Source organism: Hesperophylax consimilis, chromosome 16 (assembly GCF_061612785.1).
Source record: "Hesperophylax consimilis isolate HC1 chromosome 16, BYU_Hcon_1.0, whole genome shotgun sequence".
NCBI classification, from domain to species: domain Eukaryota; kingdom Metazoa; phylum Arthropoda; class Insecta; order Trichoptera; family Limnephilidae; genus Hesperophylax; species Hesperophylax consimilis.
Genome location: NC_142851.1, coordinates 5,999,717 through 6,024,209, shown reverse-complemented (window position 1 = coordinate 6,024,209; position 24,493 = coordinate 5,999,717). Strand labels below are relative to the sequence as shown.

The following is a 24,493-nucleotide window of genomic DNA, read 5'->3' as shown; positions in this document are numbered from 1 at the left end:
CGCCAATTGGGGATGCTTCAGTCACACTGACTCTTCTCTTGCGGTTTCACATAAGAAAAATCTCCATAAGGAGTGTTTGTTAGCGGCCCTATTCCAAATGTTACACGACGCGGTGCTTCGCCTTAACTGGAATAATTTAATTTCGCCCGATTCACCGCGGATTTTCCCTTTTCCCACGTCACTCATGAAGATACAAATGAGAATATTAAAGGAAAGCACACATTTCAATTGAACTATTTGTAAACACTAATTAAAACAACGAAAATATAAACATAAATGAAAAAAAGTAAGCAACAATAACATAAAATCAAATGAAAAACATCGGTAAAAATGTGAACAGAAACTAAGATTAAAAATGAAATCACTCAGGATGTCACACTTTACTCATATATCTACGAGTATATAGTTTAATTTCATCCGAGGAAAATTTACTCCAAATTGTGATAGTTTTCTATTTTTATTCTTATGATAAATATTTTTTCGATTTTTGCTGTTAATTTCTCCAAAAATGAGTACATTTTTTTTACTCCGCATCATCTATGTTTTATTATCTACGACTTAAGATTAGAGAATAACCTAAAATAAAGCCAGAATCTACGTAAGTGAAGAAGCTGAAGAAGAAGAATATGTGACACGCGGCCCTGGTGTATTGAACAGACCCAAGGTTGAATTTCCCCTGGCAAATAAAGTGGGAATCTTAACGACATAAATGATGAAATCGTGTAACAACAATATTCAGCGCGTGGCCCGGCATAGGCTAAGGACTCACGGAGCGATTTTTACCCGCGCCCGCTGCGGTGGCGGAATGGAGTTTTATTTTCAAAACTCACGAGACCGCTCTTTTTTGCGGTGACGCAGCCGCCGCGGTTGCGGTTATCGCCCGCAATCTTGGCGGTTGATTATCGCAAGACGGGCGGTTGCAAGACTTGAGTTCCACTAACTCGCCCGCCAACCGATCGCAGAGCGCGCAGGAGCAACCCGCCGCGGCTGCGGGACCGCGCCCGCACCCGCCGGTACAAGATAACCGCCGGTGCAGCGGGCCCCGCAAACAATCGCACACGCTGCGGGCGTAAAACGCGTCGTGAAATGTGCTTTAATTTTTTACATAAATATCTGCATTCTACAAAGGCTGCGGGCCCGCAACCGCGGCGGGCGCGGGTAAAAATCGCTCCGTGAGTCCTTAGCCTTAATGGACAGACCTACGGTCGACTTTAGCCTAGCAGGCCTAGAAAATTTATCTTTCCGTGGGGTTCATTCCAGAGGAACGTGTTACTAAAATCTCAAATGTTTCTAGAGGGATCTCCCGAGAAGTTACTAATTCAACGTCTAGAAAAATAAAATCTGATTATAATTTATAATGTTTTATAAAATTTTCAAACCGTTTTACATAAAATATTTTATGTTATATATACAGTCCTGTTTTAATTAACATAAGATTACTTATTCAAATAACTTACGCCCGTAAGGATCCCTATAAAAACATTTGTGATTTTAGTAATACGTTCATCAGAAATAATTAAAATGTGAGCGTCAAGTAAAACCCCGTTATTAGTTTTATGTTGCCTTAAAGCAAGCAATATATTATTTTTATCGGTTAAAAACATGATGCATTATTATCATTGCAGTAAATCTACTTACTTTCTATCAGATAAGACCAAATAATCTTTTTTACTGAAGTCTGACTGATTTTAGTATTCAGTGAGGTTTAGCATATGCCTTACGTATTTCCTTATTCCTTTGTTTTAGACAGAAGATAAGTTTACATTCATTATGTCTAACCTTGTAAGTATCATTTCACTTTATTCCACTAAATAAGTTAGGTCAGATTTATGTCTTTGTTCTGTTTTGTTGTGGAACCGAAAAAATATTATTGCATTTGTCTAAAACACGAATTTGTGTTTTTTTTCAGCCTAATGTTTATATGGGGCAGATTCCCAGAGGAGCCAAAATCGGCACCACCATTACACTGCAGGGAAAGGTGGACAGTGGCTCTAACAGGTTCGTGTTATTAATACTATTAAGGAAACGTATACGAGCTTCGTACTTGAAACTCCATTTTTAGCCAAAAATTCCACCACATTTTTAATCCGCAGCAAATCATTTATTATCTGATAAACTAGTGGACACTACATTAGAATCTTTCTAACATTATAATTTCGAATGGTATTGAGATTTGGACAATCCATGTTAAGCGCCCTTAATTAAAACCATAAAAACTAACACCAGGAAACTGAATCACACTGACCAATGTTTTACTGTAGTTGTATAAGGTATGTAATGATCCGCCCTTTCTACTTCAAACTTTTCCTTCTCTTCTTTCTACGATAATTTTTCCTTTAAGTCCCATAGGTAACTTTTCCATAAGGCTTTGGTTATGTATATATCCGGGGTAGGAAGGTCCTCCCTGCCGTCTTTCAATCCCTTGCCTCTCTCTTTATTACACACCCCTTCAAGTGTGTACATCCTAGTTTGTCTACGTGACGTACGACCTTGAACGTACTCATTTCACGTGACGGATCAGTATAAAAAGGCTTCACCGAACGTTGTGTTGGTTTTTTGTTTCTCGGTTTAGAAACCTAGTTATCTATGTATGTGTGGTATCCCTTGGTTCTTTTGAGATAGAGTGAGTTGAATCCATTACCGCTGTGTTTTAAAACCATTTTATAAACCTTATCTTCTAAGTCGCCTGCTCCTCCCCCCACTAGCTACTCGATTCTACCTATCGTAGGGTAATGTGAATATAATAAAGTGTTAGATTTTATATATGTGATATACATACGATAAATTTATGGTGTTAGTTGTCGGCGCCATCCAGGTATATATTTTAGGAGGGGAAGGAGAGGAAAGGAAATGAATTTTTTTCATGCTAAGATTGACTCCTCCTCTTACCAAACAAAACTGATGGATGTTAATTTGAGCAAGGCGATCGATATCTGCGTGTCTGGATGTCACAACCGGCCGGGTCTCCCCTTGTTCCAAATCGGCAACCGTCACGCCAGAATAAAGAAAACCAGGTCTCATCACCAATTTCAGAATTGCCCCAATCTCATACACCTCCAGGAAAATCTACTTTACTGAGTGTAGAAGGGGAAAACCATGACATCCCTTGTCACGAATCTAGTCGCGAAAATGTGACACGCAAGGTCCTAAGTTACGTGCCACCTCTAGAAAACGTTGTAACTCCCTCGCCGTCGGGGATTTACATCCCTTTCTAGGTCAATACATAGATAACACACGACGATCTTGTCGACATTTAGCCTGCTTTTTAACGATAGGTTGTGTGCCTACCCATTCAGCCAATTATCATGTGAGATATATGTAAGGTCTACTCGAAATGCCAAATTTAGGATGAGGACTGTCTGTATTTTAATATTCGGTTCTAGTAATTATTTTATGAGGTTACTAGCATCCTCGTGTATTAGGTATGGGTAACTCCTACTGAATACCTATCCTCTCAGGTAGGTATAAACGGATAATTGGTTTGATTTTTGCATTTAATTTAAAGAGGCTGCCTACCTCTCGAAAGGTACCTGTTGAGAAAAGTTGTTCGGTTGGTAGTTTTATCTCGGAGATTACCATCTCCCTCTTTCGACTTTAGATTTGTTTTTGTGCATCCCAATTCGTAACTTAGAAAGTCAAACAATAGATGAAAAGTAATAAATTAGAAAGTCAAATAACAGAAGAAAAGTATTCATTCTGTTTTGTCTGGTTGCATCCGATCGCTTTCTATTTGGGCGGTCATACGCTAGCAAAACTTCCCCTTTGACTGACTGTACCTGCGTCTTGTCCTATATATGAAAAGGTCATCGGCCCGTCTCCCTTTTCCAGCTGGTAGATAGTCTGATTGACACATTCCCTTTCGAACCATTATTTGGACGACAGGGGTTGTAAACTTGGATGCTGTATCCGTCCTTTAAAGGGACTTCTGTTGTTTAATAAATAATATAAAAAAAACCCTGCTAGTCACCTCCAAATCCTAGTGTGAAGCTTACCTGGTTACACACTATATAGCTAAATCAGTTTAAATTTCGGTCTCCTCCCTACCGGCATTCCATTACATTAATCATTTTCTCCTTTTAAGTCCTTGTAATTTGTTCCATTTTGATCCCCTCCCTATGACTTTAAAAGGGTAATTAAATATTCCTGTAAATAAAATTGTACCTCCCTAATCTGTCAGGATTCGAACCCACAGTTAATGATATATTTGTTTCTCTGGTTTTCGGTCTCCGTGGATAAATGCCATCTCGCCAAATCAATAACCTAGCCCGATTAAACACTTCCCGCCTTTAAGTACGTTCACTCTGTTTTAAAAACGCAATCATTATTTTTATTATTTTCATGTTTTTAAGACAAGCAATCTAGTTCGAACTGTATACGAAATCACGTTTAAATCAACACAACTTTATAACACAATCGCGATTGCACAACACCTGGCGCCCCTGAGGTGGGTTTTTACAAAACGGCGCTCTACAAATTATCCAATTATTATTATTGTCATTATTATTAATTGTTTTCTCACTGAGTCCAACCACTTTCACTTCACACAAAAACCGTTCCAATAATATTTCACTTTAATTCAAAAACCAACAAAGCTTTCTAACGCCATCTGAATTCACTAATTCACTGCAATTTCAAACAACACTTCTCATTTGTATCGATTTCACGGAGCTGTCAACGTACTCAAGTTCAAAACCTCACTGACTGTACCTGCGCCCTGTCCCGTGTGAATGTGTTTACTCCAGGCCTGTCTGTCAATAAATCTTCCGTCGTTGTCTAAACAAAAATTTTTTTTTGAGCACGTTCGTTTATTATTTATCGTTTATTTATTTTCGTGATTATTCAAACCATCACAGGTATAAGGATGCTACGACCCTCGATTGAGGAGGCAGTAAAATAATATTAACTCTCACACCGCGAGCAGTTCTTTCCTTAGCAGGGTAGTATTGTATGGTGAAGAAGATCAGAGTTGTAACTGCAAATGTGATGAAATCGGGATCTTCAGATGTAAATTTATTTTATTTTATTTTTTGTTTACTGCAGAAACAAACAGTACATAATTACATAGATGACAATAGTTACAAAGTTATAAAAGTTAGTACAATAATTGGTTCCAATGTCGCTGACATATATACATATGAGGTATATTATACATTTTACGGTTAAGTTACATTTTTAAGTTAAGTTAATTAGTATGCTGGGGAAGGAGAGAGGTGTGTATGAGTATTTGTGTGTGTGTACGTGTGCATGTGTGTCTGTGTGTGGTTGTATGTGTTATGTGGGCGAATTCAGTGTGCTTAAAAAAGTTTTTCTTAAATAGAGGGAGAGAATCGAAAAATATATCGGTATTTGTGCGTGTTTGAATTGAGTTGAATGTTTGAAGGATGCGAGAAATAGGGAAATTGGCTGCAGCATTTGTATTATTACTAGTTGTGTAAAAAAGTTTGGTGTGTCGAGTTCTTTTAGATGGGGTGTTAAAATTTATTTGGGATAGAAGTTCTGAGCAGTCTATTTCGTTGTATTATTTTATGGAGAAATGTCATGTCAGCTACCGTTCGCCTGGATTTCAGGGATTGGAGAGTGCAGATATAATTATTGTTGTATTTATAACCTAGGTACTTAATAAATTTATTTTGTATGCGCTCTATATTATTGACATAGTAAGTGTATTTGGGATTCCAGACAGGCGATGCATATTCCAGTGTACTTCTGACTAGTGAGGAATAAAGCATTACTAGCGTACGTGAATTTTTAAATAATTTACTCATACGCAGTATGAAGTAAATAAATGATAGAGGTGTTGAGTCTTGAGATAATGTTGGTAGTTCCGTTGAAAAACTTTAACCGGCATTGGATTTAAAGCAAATGGCAGGGATTATAACAAGGAATTAATACATAACCGAATAAATTCAGTGCACAGTATTCAAGGGCTCTTGAAGTTATTTGAGGAGAAATAATAAAAATACAGATAAATACAACGGATAAACGAAACAACATTATTAGAACCAACATTATTACCAAAAAAACCGTGTAGTTAGTGTAAGAATACAACATTATAATATCAATAGCGATAGCCGTACAACCATTTAGAAAAAATATTTAAAAAAACGAAAATGCTTTCCTAACAGTAAACTAAACTAAGAAATGTATTAGTTTTATTATAATAACATTCGAAAAGTTTTCACTTTAAACAATACCCCCCCCCCAGTTTTTGGCAGGAATAAATATTTACGGATATTTCTGATGGTTTTTTTATAACAAAAAACAATATTCCTAAAAAATATTACGATAAAATAATTTTTTTGATAAGCGGATATCGCGGCTACTCTTTATCTACTAGATATATGGGAAGAGATATAAAAATGAATGTCGCAATCGATATCAGCTTCAATATTAGGGATCGGAATAAAAAGCATAACGAAACAACAAACAACCGAACTTTGATGACTTATCAGAATAATCAAGGGCGTGAGTGCTGAATGCAACGAAGAATCCGAAGAAATTTCATGGACGAAATTATTAGTCAAAATCAGGACAAAAATATTGAACGCTCATAGTAAAAAAAAAATAAGAAGAGGGATAAATTATGCAATACCATCGTCGAAACTAGTGCACAAGTACGAATAGAATTAATCGAGACACATCACATAAATATATGTAGGCTTCGTGAGGGTCCACGTCGAGATCTGCTACCATCTGATGCACTGCTACCACCGTCTCAGTTTTTGTCACACCTTCATCAAATGCCTCGACAGAAAGAACAAACCAAAATGCACGCATTGCAGCGAAGATCACTCATATAAGGATTGCGGGAAAAAGGACAAAATCCACAATTGTTTCGACTGTGTCAAAACCAACATGATGTACAAAACAAAAGTAGCAACATACCATAAAGCCAACAACGATAAATGTACGCATAATGTACGTAAAAATAAATATAAACTCTGCTTTACATATACGACAAAATTAAAGACTTCATAAGCACACAACGGGAAAGCAGCTTCAAAATCAATTCTAAAATCAACACGGATGTATTCACTGATATAAAAATACTCCACCTTAATATACGGAGCCTTTAAAAATATATAGAAGAATTTATTCTCAATATAAATAATCTTCGAGTAAAGCCGGGCGTTATAGTGTTGACGAAACGTATACAAATAGTGACTCGGCGAATTATAATTTATGTGATTACTCTTATATCCATAGAGCCAACGAGATTATGGCATCCCCAATTGGGGTATGTTGTAAGGCTGAAGGCGTTGGAGGCAGTGATGAGGTGGGAAAGAGGAAGGTGAAGAAGTACCCGGCTATTCAGATCTGGTCATCAAAACGGTCCAAGCCATTTCAAGCAATGTATAATTCTGAACGGTGTTCTTACATCAGGGCGATACTGAGAGTATCATCAACCTCATCTAATGATCTATAAATCAGAAATATTAACGTTTTGAGACTGAAAAGACGAAAATAGGCGTTGTCGTGGCGTAGATCAGCTAGCAATGTGTGGTCACACCCCTGTATCAAACCACTAAGTTATCGTGGCCGTACAGCATCGTGCGCAGCTTTCTGTGGCGGGCTTTATGTACAAAATTGTAAACATTTCATCTAACTTAATGTAAATGCCCAATGGACTTTAAAAAACAGTAAATATAATAATATTATTATAATGTTTTCATTATCATTATTTTCTGAATTTCACAATTTCAATGATAAAGAATATTTGATTCACAATCTTCCGATAAACGTTTTACGTAGACTTGGAATAATATCGGATAAGGTACAGTGAACAAGGGAAAATATAATATAAAATATATATATTAGGAGATATTTAAAATGCCTTTTGTAACGATTTTAGTGTAACCATTTTTTCGTAATTAATTTACATATTTGTCTCTACAAAAATCCAGGAACCTCGTAGCATAGTGAATCTTTCCTCTTTTGGAGCGCTATATTACTAGGAACCTGCACAAAATACTGCCATAACCTTTTTACATATTTGATCGCTTCAAGTTCATATTTACAATTTTATTTTACAAACATTTCTTATTTTTTGTCTTATCTTAACAAACTAAAAATCTAGTTGTCAAGATACAAATTGTTATAACTACTATGTAATTGTAATACAGGCGAGCTTGCAAAATCTTTGCCAAGTCTCAATTTTAAGCGTCCGCCTTTAGCAAACCCATCGACAAAATGAATGTGCAACATTTTGGGGTGGCTTATGTACTCTCATGTAGCGTGGGTAAAATCCCCACCCCTTTTCGGTCGACAGCCAAATGTCGGCTGAGAGTCGACCTTATAGGATATAAGCAGCGACAATAAAATTAAATCAGTTCATCTTTACCATCAAAACAAGTGTTTTAGTTACACGTGACTCCTACTCTTCACCTGCCTCACCTTGCCTAGTCTTCTGCTCCAAATCTTCTGGTGTTTACCTCTTCAAGACCAGCCGGCCCTGCTAGGAAAACCGCGAAACGCCAGAAGCGAGCAGAGACGACAGCACCCCCAGTGCCCAACATTCACCGAGCACCGGGTGCGGGAGGCAGATTGCCATAAACTTTACAACTATCATCATCATCGGCCGTAAAGGAGCATTCTCATCGGTTGAAGACACGGTTTGCACCCGGCGCCCAAATCTACAGTCTTGTGCGGACTCCTGTCCAGTACACACAATAAACTGACTACCAGAACGTCTCGTAATAATATAACAATTAAAAATTTAATTTCGAGAAACTAACTTCTAAAATTAAATTAGAAAATTGGCACCCCTCTTTAAATTCCAACGATGTAGACGTTGCTTTTCTAATATCCTTCTGCAACATATTGAGGATGTCACCGAAGAATCCCGTTTGAATAATTCAAAAAATAAAAAAATTAAACCATGGATCACAGATGGCCTATTTTTTTGTATTAAAAAACGGGACAAGCTCCACAAAAACCTACTCAATAATATGGACACTCAAGCCAAAATATTTTATAAAAAATACAGAAATATATGTAAAAATACAGAAATGTATGTTAAAACCACAAAAGAAAACTACTACAAAGAAAAACTGTACAGAGCCAGTAATAATAACAAAAAAATCTGGCATATTATCAAAGAAATATCTAATACCGATCAAATAATCATCTCTAAACGACCATCCAGACATTGTAACCAGTCACATAAACGAATACTTTTGTAATATCGGCAAAAAACTAGTCACAATCACAAATTTTAAATAAGGCATCAACAAGGCATCAATAAGGCATCAATAAGGCATCATTTTAAATATGGCATAGTCTTATTAAAGGCATCAACCGATGAAAATGCTCTTGCTGACATAATCAATCAGTCTACCAGTGAAATAATAATAATAATAATAATAGCGCCGTTTTTGTGCAAAATCACCTCAAGGGCGCTGTACAAACTTATAATACATCTCTACAGTGATCTATGTTATTACTTAACTATTTATGGAGATAATATACAGTACAATAGGTACAATAAGTACTGGTAGGTCACTTGAGATTAACACTTAATTTACATTATATAATTGTTTATTGGCGAAATTTAGATACAGGATTTAGGACAAAATTGAAAAATTGAATATAACTGGACTTTCTCTTAGGAATCGTATATTTAATTTAAGGGTACGACAGCTTAAAAAGGTAAGTTTTTAGTTTAGACAGATAATATTCTCACACTAGACCAGAAAGAGTGCAGAAATTTCACAAACTATGAAACAATTAAAACTCTCCCATTCGTGCAATCATGACATCAACCATTAGTACATATCATTAACCTCAGTCTTATTAAAGGTATATTCCCTAAAAAACTCAAACTTGCACTAGTTCAACCAATTTTTAAGACCGGAACCCAACTGACATAAAAAACTACAGACCTATTTCTATATCGTCATCACGTCATCAAAAATTATTGAAAAAATAGTAAAAAAAAGACTTATCGACTATCTTATAAAATATAATATTCTCTCGTCAAACTGGCTTCAGAGAAGGGCTAAATACAGATTCAGCTCTTCTAGAACTTACATCACATATAACAAAAGCCCTCGACAAAGGTGATATGTAAATGTTTGGCAATATTTATAGATTTAGCTAAGGCATTTGACGTAGTCTCTCATCAAATCCTTCTGGCTAAGTCCATAAAATTGGAATAAAGAATACGGCATTTGATTGGTTCAAATCATGCCTAATAGATGGACAAAAGCGCGCACTCTCGCGTGACTTCTTCTTTATCCAACGTGTTTAGTATTACTATTTAGTTCTGTGAATAATTCCTACTCAATGTACTACCAAAATGTTCGTGGCCTAAACACAAAACTGAACATCATTCGCTGTAACGTCAGTGTGTGTCAATATGACTTTATATTTTTTACTGAAACATGGCTCTCCGATAATATCTCATCTGCTGAGTTGGGATTTTTTGACTATAACATTTTTCGTAGTGACCGTTCTACTTCTTCTGCGAAATGTAAAGGTGGTGGAGTGATGATATGTGTAAACAAGAAATACCATTGCTATATTCTAGAGTCATCTAACAATGTGTCTGATCAATTGTTTCTATGTGTTCTATTAGGTAACAAAAAACTTGTACTCGGTTGTGTTTACATTCCTCCATCCTCTTCGATAGAAGTCTATAAGTCACATACTGCTTTAACTGAACATGTTTCTAGAAACGCTGATTCCTTATTTATTTGTGGCGATTATAATTTACCTAAAATATTGTGGCTGAACGACAACCAAGGTGTCAAAACTCCTACTAGTAATCTTTCCCCACAAGCTACTGAAATTGTAAATTTTTTTGCCTACTTGAATCTGTTTCAAATAAAGCCAGTCACTAACTATCTAGGTTCTTGCCTAGATTTAATTTTTTCTAGCATACCAAATATCATAGTAAGTGAAGCTGATGTCTCTTTGTTACCTATAGATAAATATCATCCACCTCTCTCTATTAACATCACTAATTTCTTCCAATTAGATTCTTTGAAACCAAGTGCCTCTTATCACTACAAATATCTTAATGGTGACTACTCTAATATGAACAAATTTCTTTCCCAGATTAATTGGTCAGTACTATTTTTAAAATCTGATATTAATGACGCTGTATTTAAATTTAATGAATGCGTCTCACGCGCTATAGATTTGTTTGTTCCTAAGGGATGTTACTATCAACCCAAGTTTCCAAATTGGTTTAGCTCAAAACTCAAACAGTTAATAATTGAAAAAAAGAAAACTCATAAGCTATTTAAAGACACTGGCAACTTAAACTTGTATCGAAAATTTTCTCATTTAAGGGAACTGTCCAAAATCGAATCAGCCAAATGCTATAAATCTTATGTAGAAGTTACTGAGTCAAAATTACTGCAAAACCCTAAACAATTTTGGCAATTTGTTGCGCAAAAGCGTACTGATAATGATCTTCCTTCTAGTATGCACTATAATGAAACTCATGCTACTAACGGTCTTGACATCGCCAACCTTTTTGCTAAACACTTCTCCTCTGTATATTCTGGTGCCTCATGCAACATCCCTCCACTCAACTATGACTACAACATTGACTTGAATGATTGCCAAATCTCACTTGTAGAGGTTTACCAATCTTTAAGTAAACTTTCTAACAAAAAAAGTACCGGACCTGATGGCATTCCAGAAATCTTGCTAAAAGAATGTAAATATTCATTATCTAACCCAATTTGTATGTTGTACAACTTATCACTCTCATCTGGAACATTTGCTGATTCATGGAAAATTTCATATATTCGACCCATTTTTAAGTCCGGGAACAAGTCAAACATTGAAAATTACAGACCAATATCAATTATATCTTGTATTCCAAAAATATTTGAGTCGATAATTACAAAGAAAATCACTCCTATATTCAAAAATGTTCTGATTGATGAACAGCATGGATTTAGATCGGCGAAATCTACAACAACTAATTTATTGTCCTTTACAAATACCATTGTTAAAGCCTTGGAAGACAACACTCAGGTTGACGTACTCTATACTGATTTCTCCAAAGCCTTTGATAAAGTAAATCACTCGATTCTCATGGCCAAACTTTATGCTATAGGCATTAGAAACCCGTTGTTATCATTCTTTCGCTCTTACTTGAGCGATAGAAAACAAAGGGTTAAAATAAACAACTTTGAATCCTTTAACATTGACGTAACGTCCGGCGTTCCCCAAGGAGCTCATTTGGCCCCGCTTCTCTTCAACCTTTTTATTAACGATATCACCAAAGTTTTTTCTCATACACGCTTCTGGCTTTTTGCGGATGATAATAAGATTCTTCAGACAATTAAATCCTACCTTGACTGCTTACATTTTCAACGTGATATTGACTCGTTTAATAATTGGTGCAAAATAAACTGCATGGAACTTAATGTTGATAAATGTAAAATTTTGTCCTTTTATAGAACCAAAAAACCTATTCAGTTTGATTATAAATTAAACAATGTTTGTTTATCTACTGTAACATCTATCAAGGATCTTGGGGTCACTCTAGACTGCAAACTTTCTTTCCGTGAGCACATTAACAACATTGTTAACAAATCACTTAAACTACTTGGCTTCGTTCATAGAATAACCTCTGACTTTAAACATATAAGTACCCTTAAAACTCTTTACTGCTCGTTAGATCGCCCTCACCTTGAATACGCTAGTGTTATTTGGTCTCCTTTCTATGCTGTCCACATCTGTCACATAGAATCCGTACAACATCGCTTCCTACGAGGAATCGCTTGGAGGTTGGGTCTTGAAAGAGGAGAGTACTCATATGATGAAGTTGAACAAACTTTAAACATTTCTTCTTTGGAGAAACGTAGAAGGGACACTGATCTGATTTGCATATTCAAGATTATCAATGGTATTACAGACTCACCTGCTTTGTTGCAACTTATCCAATTCAACATCCCTTCCCGTAGACTCCGAAATAATGAATTGCTGTTCGTCAATCAACATTCTACCAATTATGGATACCATTCTCCTTTGTCCAGAATGTCGAGACTTGTCAACTCACTGTCAAGTCAAAGCATTGAATTTTGTGGTATATGCCTAAATGACTTTCGACAGTCAATACGCAATGTCTAATTTCTAATGCCCTTTGAACCATCTTCATGCTTTGACTTATTATTATCTCCCATTCTTACTTTTATATTATTATTGTCATTGTTATTGTCTTCGCTCCTCATTTATATATGCTCTCCTTTCACTGTCATCTCTGTTTATAAAACTTATTCGTGTAATTAATATGTTGTTAATGGACTATTTGTCCGTAAATAAATAAATAAATAAATAAATAAATAAATTACAGGAAGATCGGGGAGCATTTCAAAATAATATTATTATTAAATACACTCAATATAGGTCGGTCATTGAACGTTGATACTTACATGATTTGCGTTCAATAATATTAACTTATTTGTTATATTTTGGAGGTGAGTCCGAAAAAATTCAGGTGTGATTGTTAAATATTTGTATGAAATTTTTTTGTGTGTTTCAAGAGTGAGCTTTATACGATAATAACGTCATCAAATCATCATAGAAAACTTACCTTTTCAGACAATCACGTCCAAAAAATAATATATCAGGCGGCATTACATTTATCGGGCGATTAATTTCATTTGTTATTGTTGATTGAGGAGCAGCAGCCAGTGAATGCAATTAGTGTATCAAGTAGTTCATCAATCGTTAACGAGATTATTATTTATAATTGTAAAACGCCTTAAAGGTGATTTTACACTAAAATTCCAAAAACTCGCTCGGAATGTTGTTTGATTTTGGTGGACTTTGAAAACACATTAAAAATATATTTTTAATTCTTTTTCACTTAATAATAATAATATTTGGCTAATTTATATAGCGCCGTTTTCGTGAGAAATCACCTCAAGGGCGCTGTACAAATATATATCTTAAATAGTTGTAAATAGTAGTGCTAAGGAATGCATTATCAGTAGCATCTTTAAATTTGACCGGTCGATGGCCGAGTTAACATCGCGTTTGGGTCCCACCCAGGCGTAGTGTATTCAATTCCTCGGCTGGCTAAGTCCTCCATCACAACACAAGCAACATTTTCAGCTTACTGTGGTGGTAGTAGGAGATTTTCAAATATTGTCAGTTTATTCGTAACCCGGGAATGTTTGTCTTTCTTTTAAAAACAAAAAAAAAATACTTAGGGAATTTTTTTCGAGCACTTACCGTCTACCATTGACTGACTGACCTTGGATTGAGGACGCCAAATGGTCATGAATGTTATTTTTTTAAATAATACGGTACAAAGCCAAACTCTTTGGATGGGGTAGTTCTGCAGATACGGCATTATTAATATCAGAAGCTATATACAACTTATCCTGGCTGCAAAGTATAAATACACCATGTAGATGAGGGAGTCCTCTTTTTTGCTTTTCAATTCAATTGTACAAAGCCAAAAATTACCTTTCCAAAAACATGTTTCTCAGTCATATCATGAATAAAATCCTTGACTTTTAGATGGAAAACCTTTGCCACTAAATTGGGCCTGTCCGCGGCCGATTGATAATGTTCCAATTCCGGTTGTATATCTGGCCATTTGGGATTGCATGTAAAAGTGATGGAATAGATAAGGACGACCAAATTTACACCTGATGAAAATAATGGTGGGAAAACCATGAGATCTCAATGCTTTGATAAAGTTGCCACCCTTTGAAGTCCTTCAACATTTTTAGGATAAACAGCGATATCTATACCCGATGATAAATTCCCGTGTCTCTCTGCTACGTATACCATGGCGATATCGTGAGGACTGGTTGGAGTATTGTAGCTCCGTTGGACATCAACCGACGAACGTGTAAATAATAGACGAATATCTCGCACTTGCCCACCGTCAGCAGCAATTCGTAATTCTTCTTCATCGATAGCTTCTTTTAGTTTCTTATACTGATGGACATAAAGGCTTATTTGGCGTATTTTACGATCAATTATTTGCATTATATTTTGATAGCAATCGGCATTTGATGGATGACTCATACGCACTCTAACAGCCTCATCGGAATCATATGCATTAAGCTGAACATAGGAAGGTATTTAATCTTCAACTTATATACTTCTGGAAGTCAGATGATATACCTCACCAGAATTTTTTAAACAATATGGACCATTAACTGGGATATTAGATAGTTGCGCTTCAAATGAGGCAAATTAATTAGCACTGTTGTATTGACGAATAAAATTCCTAAGGTTCTTAGATTGACTACAATCTAGGATAAGCTGAAACTTGTGCTGTTACTTTTCCATTGTGACAGCAAGAATGTAAAAGTTTACCTTTTTCAACTGCAAAATGAACCGCTTTGCAATGCTCGACTGTACAATCTTTTGACATGGCGCCGAAATGATTCTGTTCTGGAAGCACAAAATAAGGATTATTGATAAGAGCACACTTCAAGAATACACTCCTTCTATTTGCTGTGGAAATCCGCCTTCTGGAATTATTATGTTCAATTTGGTCATCTGTCATATAATCTATACGTCTTCTGGCACTCCGATCAATTGGTAAATTTCCTTCCTTCATTCGAACATTCCGAAATTTGATCAATTCTGGTAAAATATCGTCCACATTCCTTTTAGCCATAGTTATTAAATTGAAATATATATTTATATGACAACAATATATTTCTTTTAACCGATTCACAGGTAGTTTTTAAAACAAATTTCTGGGTTATTAATTACGTCAATAATGCAAAATTATCAAGATATTTAACAGTATAGCGCATGGGGTCGTTATTGTGACATCACAAAATAATTAATTATGTATGTATCGAGCGGAATTGGTTATTTTTGCTGCCGGCTTTATAATGGTGGATTTATAATGATATATTATATTTGAATCCTATAATTTCTATACCCGCTATATCCGATTTTTTGACAAAATGATCTGAGTATGACATCTTGTTCACATTTTTGCGAGCAACAAGAGGAGCCTAAAATTGAGTTTGAAAGTTACTATCAAAACCCGCTATATCAGATTCAACCAATCACAAGCAGTTATGTTGCCAAAATACAATATGGCCGCCGCTCTGACGCCACGCTCGTGTGTCAAAATGATCTACGCGTGTGTTTCTAAACCCGCCATGTCGGCTCAGTTGACTTTCAAAATCACGAAGTGAGTATCAAAATCCGCTTTATCCATTTTATTTATCGAAATTACTTAATTATTGCTAGACATATATAGAAAAATAAATGCTTTTCGAAATTTTATTACTCCAATTCATTATATAAAAAAAAGTGGGTGTGTCAAGCCTACGCAAGACAGAAGTGAAACTTCTTTTGTTAAACCGTATGAACCACAATCAATTACGTATTTCACTCGTATTACACTCACGACGCAGTATACTAACCAAGCAGCTGATGCTTGGCGTGGCGCAGTTCGCTGGTGTCTGAGAGAGAGGAAAGAAGAGAAGAGAGAGAACGTTCGTGAGCGGCTCCCCCACCTCAACAAGCGCATATGGTGAGAGAGGGACAGTGAACGGTGAGCGGTGGTGGGGGTACCCGCATTTTCGTGTCGATCCTGACTCGGTTTTACTCCGTCCCCGAATTACGCGCCTAAAGAAGTTTCACTTCAATATAATATATTTTTAAAAATAATGTACAATGTACAGAAATAGAATCCCACACAAGATCGCGTAGTGCGCTCTAGCGAACGGATATTTTATCAGAGGGAGATAGTTTTAATTTTTTTTTCTGTAAATTATTACATATTATCAAAATAAATAAATTAATTAAATAAATGTAATACAATTATCATAATATACGGATTAGATAATAATTTTAATCCAACACAATAACGCAAAGCGCGCTCTAGCGGAGTAATGTTTTATCACAGTGAGATAAGTGTTTTTATTATTTTGCAATATTATTTTCTTTTAAAAAATGTTCTGACCTACTAAAAAATAAGATATTGAATGAAAAAGGCGTTAAAAACAAAAAAATAATGTGCGATGGCCGAGAATCGAACTCGGATCAACTGCTTGGAAGGCAACTATGCTGACCATTACACCACCAACGCCAGTTGTCGGGATGAGCTAAGAAGCATTTATATGTTACTTCAAAACTTTGAAAATTATTACATATTATCAAAATAAATAAATTAATTAAATAAATGTAATACAATTATCATAATATACGGATTAGATAATAATTTTAATCCAACACAATAACGCAAAGCGCGCTCTAGCGGAGTAATGTTTTATCACAGTGAGATAAGTGTTTTTATTATTTTGCAATATTATTTTCTTTTAAAAAATGTTCTGACCTACTAAAAAATAAGATATTGAATGAAAAAGGCGTTAAAAACAAAAAAATAATGTGCGATGGCCGAGAATCGAACTCGGATCAACTGCTTGGAAGGCAACTATGCTGACCATTACACCACCAACGCCAGTTGTCGGGATGAGCTAAGAAGCATTTATATGTTACTTCAAAACTTTGACTAGATCAAATGAACTTTAATCGGTGGTGGGGGTACCCGCATTTTCGTTTCGATCGTGACTCGGTTTTACTCCGTCCCCGAAAATTCATTACGCGCCTAAAGAAGTTTCACTTCAAAAAATTGTAATGCAATTACTTATGTACGCTAAAGATGTGACAGTTTTTTGCGGTTTTCTCCAAATCAATGAAAGTTGATATAGCGGGTATAGAAATTACACGACTCATTTAGATATTATTTACAATTATACATTTGTATATATTTTTAGCATAAATATTGATAAAAAGGTCACTGCTCATTGAACCAACCAAACAGTGTTTTCAGCAGTGCCTCCAATCAATATTTGCTCAAATCGATATATGCTGGTAACACCGACGAATCTGTCTGTCGCGTGATTCTTTTCACACGTCAAATATTTAACACTTAATTGTGAATAATTTTTACTGAAATGTAATTAATCCAATGGATTATTAACTTTCTAAAACATATTATCCAAAAATTATATGAGAAGAAATGATTTTTTTGAAGAAATCTCGTATTACATGAGGCGATTCAAAAAACAGCACATTTTCTAACGGCACGACGGCAAAAAAATAAAACAAATTTTAATTATGTTTTTGGAACGAAAATTTCCTTGTTAAAACTTACTTTTTTTACTGGCGAACCTGCCGCTTGGAAATATAACTACGACGGATTTTTTTCGGTGAGTTATGAAAGGTTCAAGTTTTGATCGCCTTGAGATCGCAAGTAAATTTTGTAACGGTATTTCAGTATGAAATCGGGTCTTAGTTTTCAAGTCTTAATTTTTTGGGTGCAGTCGCCTGCAAACCGAAATGAATCTTACGGACGTTTAAAATTGAGCGACAGAGTGGTCGTTTTTTGCTTGCAGACACCCAATTTATTTTTTTAATCTGAAATTTACCCGAAACATACGATTTGAATTCGACCAATCAGAGGGCCGAAACCGCCCGGACGCTAGCGTAATAATACTATTCTTTGATTCATTGATGTATTATACCAATATATCACTATACAATTTCAGGGAGTTAATTTGCTTTTTGAATAGTTTCCGTTAACTTTATTTCGTTTTTGGAAAGTAATATGTTGTACCGTTTCACACTTAAATACAAATGGTGAGCCGTGGTCGTTCTTAGCATTGGGATTATGCGTATTAGGTTTTAAACTTTTATGATTTTGTTAATTGAGTGGCAGCTGTCTTTATTAAAACACGAGTATTGATTTAATCCAGCAAAACGTATTACAACCTTATTAAAAATACTTTTATAATACAGGCAAAAGGGATAATATCCTGTTTCTTCCAAAACCATTGTGATGTGCGGATGGTAAATTGCTAACACTGCCGTTCATCACAATATTCGAACTCCTTAACCCTTCATAAATTTGGCATATTGATCTTTGCATTAAATTTCTTAAAGATGCTGTCAGAAAGTCAGAGAATTTGTTTGTATTTCCGCTCCTCAATGATAAATAAAGGGAATATTTCCGAAAACTATTTCAAATTTTATTATTAGTAATAAACTTTTATTATCAGAATAATTTTTGGAATATAACAATTAGGAAATCAAATATAATAATTTAATATATTAATATATAAAAATGGCCCATATTACGTTTTTTGGACTAAACACTGAACTATAATCACTGATAACAAAAAATACATGTTTCATTAGAAAAATCTATTATAAACATTACTGTTACCTCGCTTTTTATCGTTTCATATAAAAAATTCATAAAAACTCTCAAATTGCCATCGTGACCTTTGGTTTCATAGAGATTTACATTTGAATTATTTTGTGGTTATCTTCTGTATTTTAATGTAAAGCTTGGTATTTTTTTTCTTTCAAATACCGTTTAGTTCATATTTGTAACTACAACAGTAAGGGAGACTTTAACATTATATTTATACCTATATTGAACATTCCAGATTTGACATCGAGCTGAAGAAAAGTAATTCCGGCGGCGATGTCCCTCTCCACTCCAGCTTTCGCTTCGGTGAGGGTTGCGTGGTGAGGAATCACTTCCAACCCCCCATCACGTGGGGCCACGAGGAAAGGGAGGGTGGCATGCCTCTGTGCCGAGGAGACGACTTCATCATCGTAATCAAAATCAATTCCAACCACATTGCTGTAAGTACACATTTAGATTGGTACGGAATGATAGTGCCTAATAGGGAGAAAGATAGTTAAGAAGTCTGTGAAGTCTTGCCCAAACAAGCAATGCGCTCAAGACCCCATACCGACCTGGCTCTTAAAAAAATGTTACCCGGATATAGCACCTGTAATTACCAAAAATATCCAGAAGTCTCTAGTAAATTCACTTGTACCGGGATCACTTAAAAAATCAATTATAACTCCAATACTAAAAAAACAAAATTTAATACTGATAATTACAGGCCAATATCCAACCTACCATTCCTATCAAAACTGCTTGAGAAAATCGTTGCCAAACAATTAGTGGGGTACCTACTTGAACTCCGCTGGTCTGTTTGCCAAAAATCAATCCGCTTATCGACGGTTTCATTCAACGGAAACTGTTCTTTTGCGGGTTGTTTCAGACTTGATCATCGGGATGGAAGCAGGTAAGTTGGGTTTGATATCTGTTCTTGACATGAGTGCGGCATTTGACACAGTAGATCATAGTATTTTACTAAATGTGCTTGAAACCAAATTTGGCGTTCGAGGTGATGCACTCCAATGGATGACATCGTACCTGTCTAGACGAGTAGCCTCAGTAACTTTCAATAAACGTACATCACCTGAAACTCCTATAGAATTTGGAGTTCCCCAGGGTTCTGTACTAGGCCCCATTCTCTTCATTCTCTATACGAATCGTCTTGAACGACTAATTCACTCAGCTTTCTTTGAATCACAAGGCTACGCAGATGATCGTTTGATTTTCAAGTTTTGTTCTTCGGATGAAAAAGACGTCCTTAAAAACGAGGTGGTTAGCCTCATCAACACAATCTCAAGTTGAATGTCTGTCAATAAACTTAAACTAAATCCCACAAAGACAGAATTTATGTGGATAGCTTCCCCTGGAAGGCAAGCTCTCATTGACTTCAGTCCAATCCGTATTCAGGATACAGATATAATCCCTTCTCCAAAAAATTTCTGGGTTTTACTATGGACAATATTCTTTTTCTTGAATCGCAAATTTCAAAAGCAGTAAGTTTTCCATTTAAGGCAGATAAAATCAATCAGGAGATGCCTTCCCTCTGATGGAGCAAAGTCACTCATAAATTCGTTCGTCGTCTCACGTATGGACTATTGCAATAGTGCATATGCCGGCCTTCCTCAGAATAAAATCAATAGAATCCAGTCAGTTTTTAATGCTGCGGCAAGAATGATTTTTGGTGAATCTAAGTATTGCCGTATAACCCCACTTCTAAGGGATCGCCTTCACTGGCTTCGATGCCCTGAAAGAATAGAGTTTAAGATCTGGGAATGGCGCCAGCCTATATATCGGAACTATGTATCCGACAAAACTTAAGCAATAGACAGCTTACTCTAAGGTCAGCAGATCTAGATGTTATTAATCGTCTAATTGAACTTTCTAGGTCAAATCGAGCTGTTTACTATGATCGTTCTTTTAGTGTAACAGGCCCTCTCATCTGGAATAGACTTCTGACAGAATTTTGCTGAATTTAAACGGGCTTTAAAAACAAAATTATTTAAAAAATCTTACCATTCATACATTTTAACTTCTTTTCAATATTTAATAATAAGCCATATTCTAAAACTTCCGGTAATTGTTTGGTTTCGGTTGTCTCCTTATTGTACCTTTTTAAAGTATCTGCTCAGAAATTTCTCATTTCTGAGCATCTCCTGTTTTATATAATGTTTTAGTTTTAATATTCGTTTTTTTCCTGTCCTGCTGTTATTGTTATTCTAAGTTTTGTCCTCACTTTTTATAAACAGTGTATTTAATTTTATAATATTAGATCTGTATTTGGGTAAGGCACACTGTAGGAATAATTTTAAGAACCACTAATACTGAATTACCATTTCTTAAAGTTTGTTATACGAGTAGTTAAGAAGTGAAATGACACTAAACTGCGCTATATAAATGCCATGTTATTATTATTATTATTATCAAGAACCTGAGCCGGTGGATATCCTTTGCGCAGAAGTTTAAATCACACCCTGGGGTTGTAGCGCAGTGCTAGTAATGATGGACATTCATCGTGTACACTTACACCTGTATACTTACCAAATAGTATTCTCTTGAATAGTGTGTGCACTGTAGGATTGGTTTTAATTATATAAAATAACACCGATTCCATTCTTCTGCAGAATGATCTTGATTCTTGAAATACATTTTGTTTTTGTTACGAGTATAATTAAGATGAGACGCAAGTTATAGTAATCAGTCATTAGAACAAAAAAATGATTACATTCCCAAAAATTGAGCTATTAAAGTAACGATAGGGTTAGTTAACCTGTAAAAACGTTGAAATGTTCTAGAACATAAGCAGTACAAACGTAGTAGGTAAAACTACTCGTGCTCCAATATTCAACAATTTTATAATATTGATCGATACTGCTGTCTTTGTTAATCATTGGCGACTGTAATATGCCCGATAGCGAATGGAATAATTTACAAAATCGACCAACAGAGAACAATGTTCACAAGCAATTTACCTAATAAATATTGATGAATTTTGGACTTCTATAGATGGATCGCAACATATGTCAGTAAGGACTTATGATTCCATCCCTCCCACTGCAGTGCAAAACGATGGGGCGAGAGAGTGTCTGGTTGGTGAGATCAAAAGGACTCCCTCAACCACCTCTCCCGATCCGACCCACCTCTGGTCGAATTGGGAGAGACTGGTTGAGGGAGACCTTTTGACCTCACCAGCCAGACGCTCTCTCGACCCATCGCCTTGCACTGCAGTTGGAGGGATGGAATCATTATCACGGTTGTTAATGGTTTCGTATCTTGCGCAATGAAAAAACCTCAGGTGTGCCCCAGGGGTCGCATCTCGGACCAATCTTATTTAATATTTACATAAATGAAATTTATGTATGCTTTCAAAAAAGTTACTGCGTTTTATAAGCGAATGATATGGAAATTTTTAAACCTATACAATCCTTATCCTATTATACGGAATTACAAACCGATCTTGATCATTTATGCGCGTACTGTGAATCAAACTTATTGTCCTTTTCACATCTAAGTGTCACTCTATTACGTTTACCATAAATAAAATAATAAATGTATCCATCCTTACAACTTGAACAATAAACTTCTACAATCTATGTTTACTTAGACAGCAAATTAATGTTTGATCAGTACATCGAACCAATTTAACTTGTAGTAAAATGTCCTGTGAATGTTCAAATAAACAAATATACAATTTACATTCAAATCATTATTATTTCACAGGGAAGGGGAGAATTTGTAAAAAAAACAACCCTGGTTGTTCGGCCAATAGCAAAATACCGTTTCTTAATGTTTGGATTGAAGGGATGTGGGCGCAGCGAGTGCGCAAACCACCAATGAGCTATAGCTAATACGAATAAACCACGACCTTTCTGCGCATTGCAAGAGACATGCGTCTGCACATCTTCTTTTGCTTGCGGTTCTACCTATATCTATATAAACGTAACAATGTGATTGTTTTATTTTTTAGGTGACTGTTAATGGTTGTCACTTCTACAACTTCAATCATCGCCTTCCAATGCGCTCCATCTCTCATGTTGCAGTCTTCGGAGGAGCTCGCGTAACAAACGCTAGATTTTGTTGAAGAAATTCATCAGTTCACCAACTTCCCCGTGAAAATGATTTAAAAATAACATTTATATACTATATGCCTGTCTAATAATTTAGAAGCACTCGAAATAAAAAACCCTAAAAATAAATAAAACCAATTTATTAAATAAACAATTAGACTTATAAAATAGCCCCATTTTACACATATTCCACCTCCCCACTCCTACTTTTACCCCATCTCTCTTCCCTACCTCCAACTCGCCTCTCCACCAAAGTCGATATTCTCTCTCCCTCTTCTATCTTGCCTGTAAATACACTGTAACTCTCTTATTAATTTAAGTTGTTTTTTATATAAACCCTGATAGAGGTTCAGGATGAACCGAGACCTGTTGGTTGTATATGTTAAAAATATACACAATAAAGTGGTATTAAGAACGAAGTTATTAAATGAAAATTATTATATTTATGTATTATATATAAATGTACCTTCTTAAAACATACTTCATTAGTAAATTACTAATATTTTTACCATAAAGTATTTTGTAAATATTCTCTTTTAATGATAGGTATTTGAAAATGACAACCACCAGACTAGTTGATTGTTGTTTCAGTTTGATTACGCCAGAAGATGTTTTAAAATGCTGTTTGCAGGTTAGTAGACATGTTTGGAGTTTGGCCAATTATAAAGTTGAATGTAAAAGCGACGAAGTAACTATTAGCAATACGTAGTTTGAAAGCCTAAACCTATAAGAAAGCTGAAATTTCCCATCAAAATGGCCATAACTCAAATAAGCATTAATTAAAATCACCTGAGATACTTAGAAATTACACATTCCTAACAAGCTTTTATAACCGTAATACTCGTAGGTACATTAAAATAAAAATTATTTGTTTCTGCATTATTGTGTTGGTTCTCGGTCAACAGGGTATGGATTCTCCAATCTAGGCCGCTCACAATTGCCGTCAAAAGTACATACATTGGTCGACTTTTTATTCTTGAGCCTCGTTGACGATACATAATTACATACGCCAAATGTCAAAAGTAATTCCACTCGAACAACGAGGGCGTCTTGTACACATATACAAGAGCCCAGTTTCTTGGAAGTCAGATTTACTCGGGACTCTATGGCGTCCCGATACTTGAACCGGCTTGAAATACTAACTCTAACCAATTCAATGGGAGTGTTTATTTGGGAGGGTGCTTCCATCAAATTGCACCAGACCTAAATTAAACGCTTGGTTTTTTAATGGGAAGTTTTTGGAATTTACAACCACCTGACAATTTTTGTTGCAGTT

The 24,493-nt window shown here is 35.5% G+C and overlaps 1 protein-coding gene across 1 annotated transcript; it reads left to right on the top strand.

Annotated features, from left to right (window-relative positions):
- Positions 1-1,660: 1,660 nt before the first annotated feature.
- LOC149416594 (32 kDa beta-galactoside-binding lectin lec-3-like) lies at positions 1,661-23,576 on the top strand. The gene is made up of 4 exons (XM_089641416.1): positions 1,661-1,782; positions 1,910-1,998; positions 19,407-19,608; positions 23,118-23,576. The coding sequence occupies exons 1-4, from the start codon at positions 1,771-1,773 to the stop codon at positions 23,229-23,231; spliced, it is 417 nt and encodes a 138-aa protein (XP_089497542.1). The 5' UTR covers positions 1,661-1,770; the 3' UTR covers positions 23,232-23,576.
- Positions 23,577-24,493: the final 917 nt, after the last annotated feature.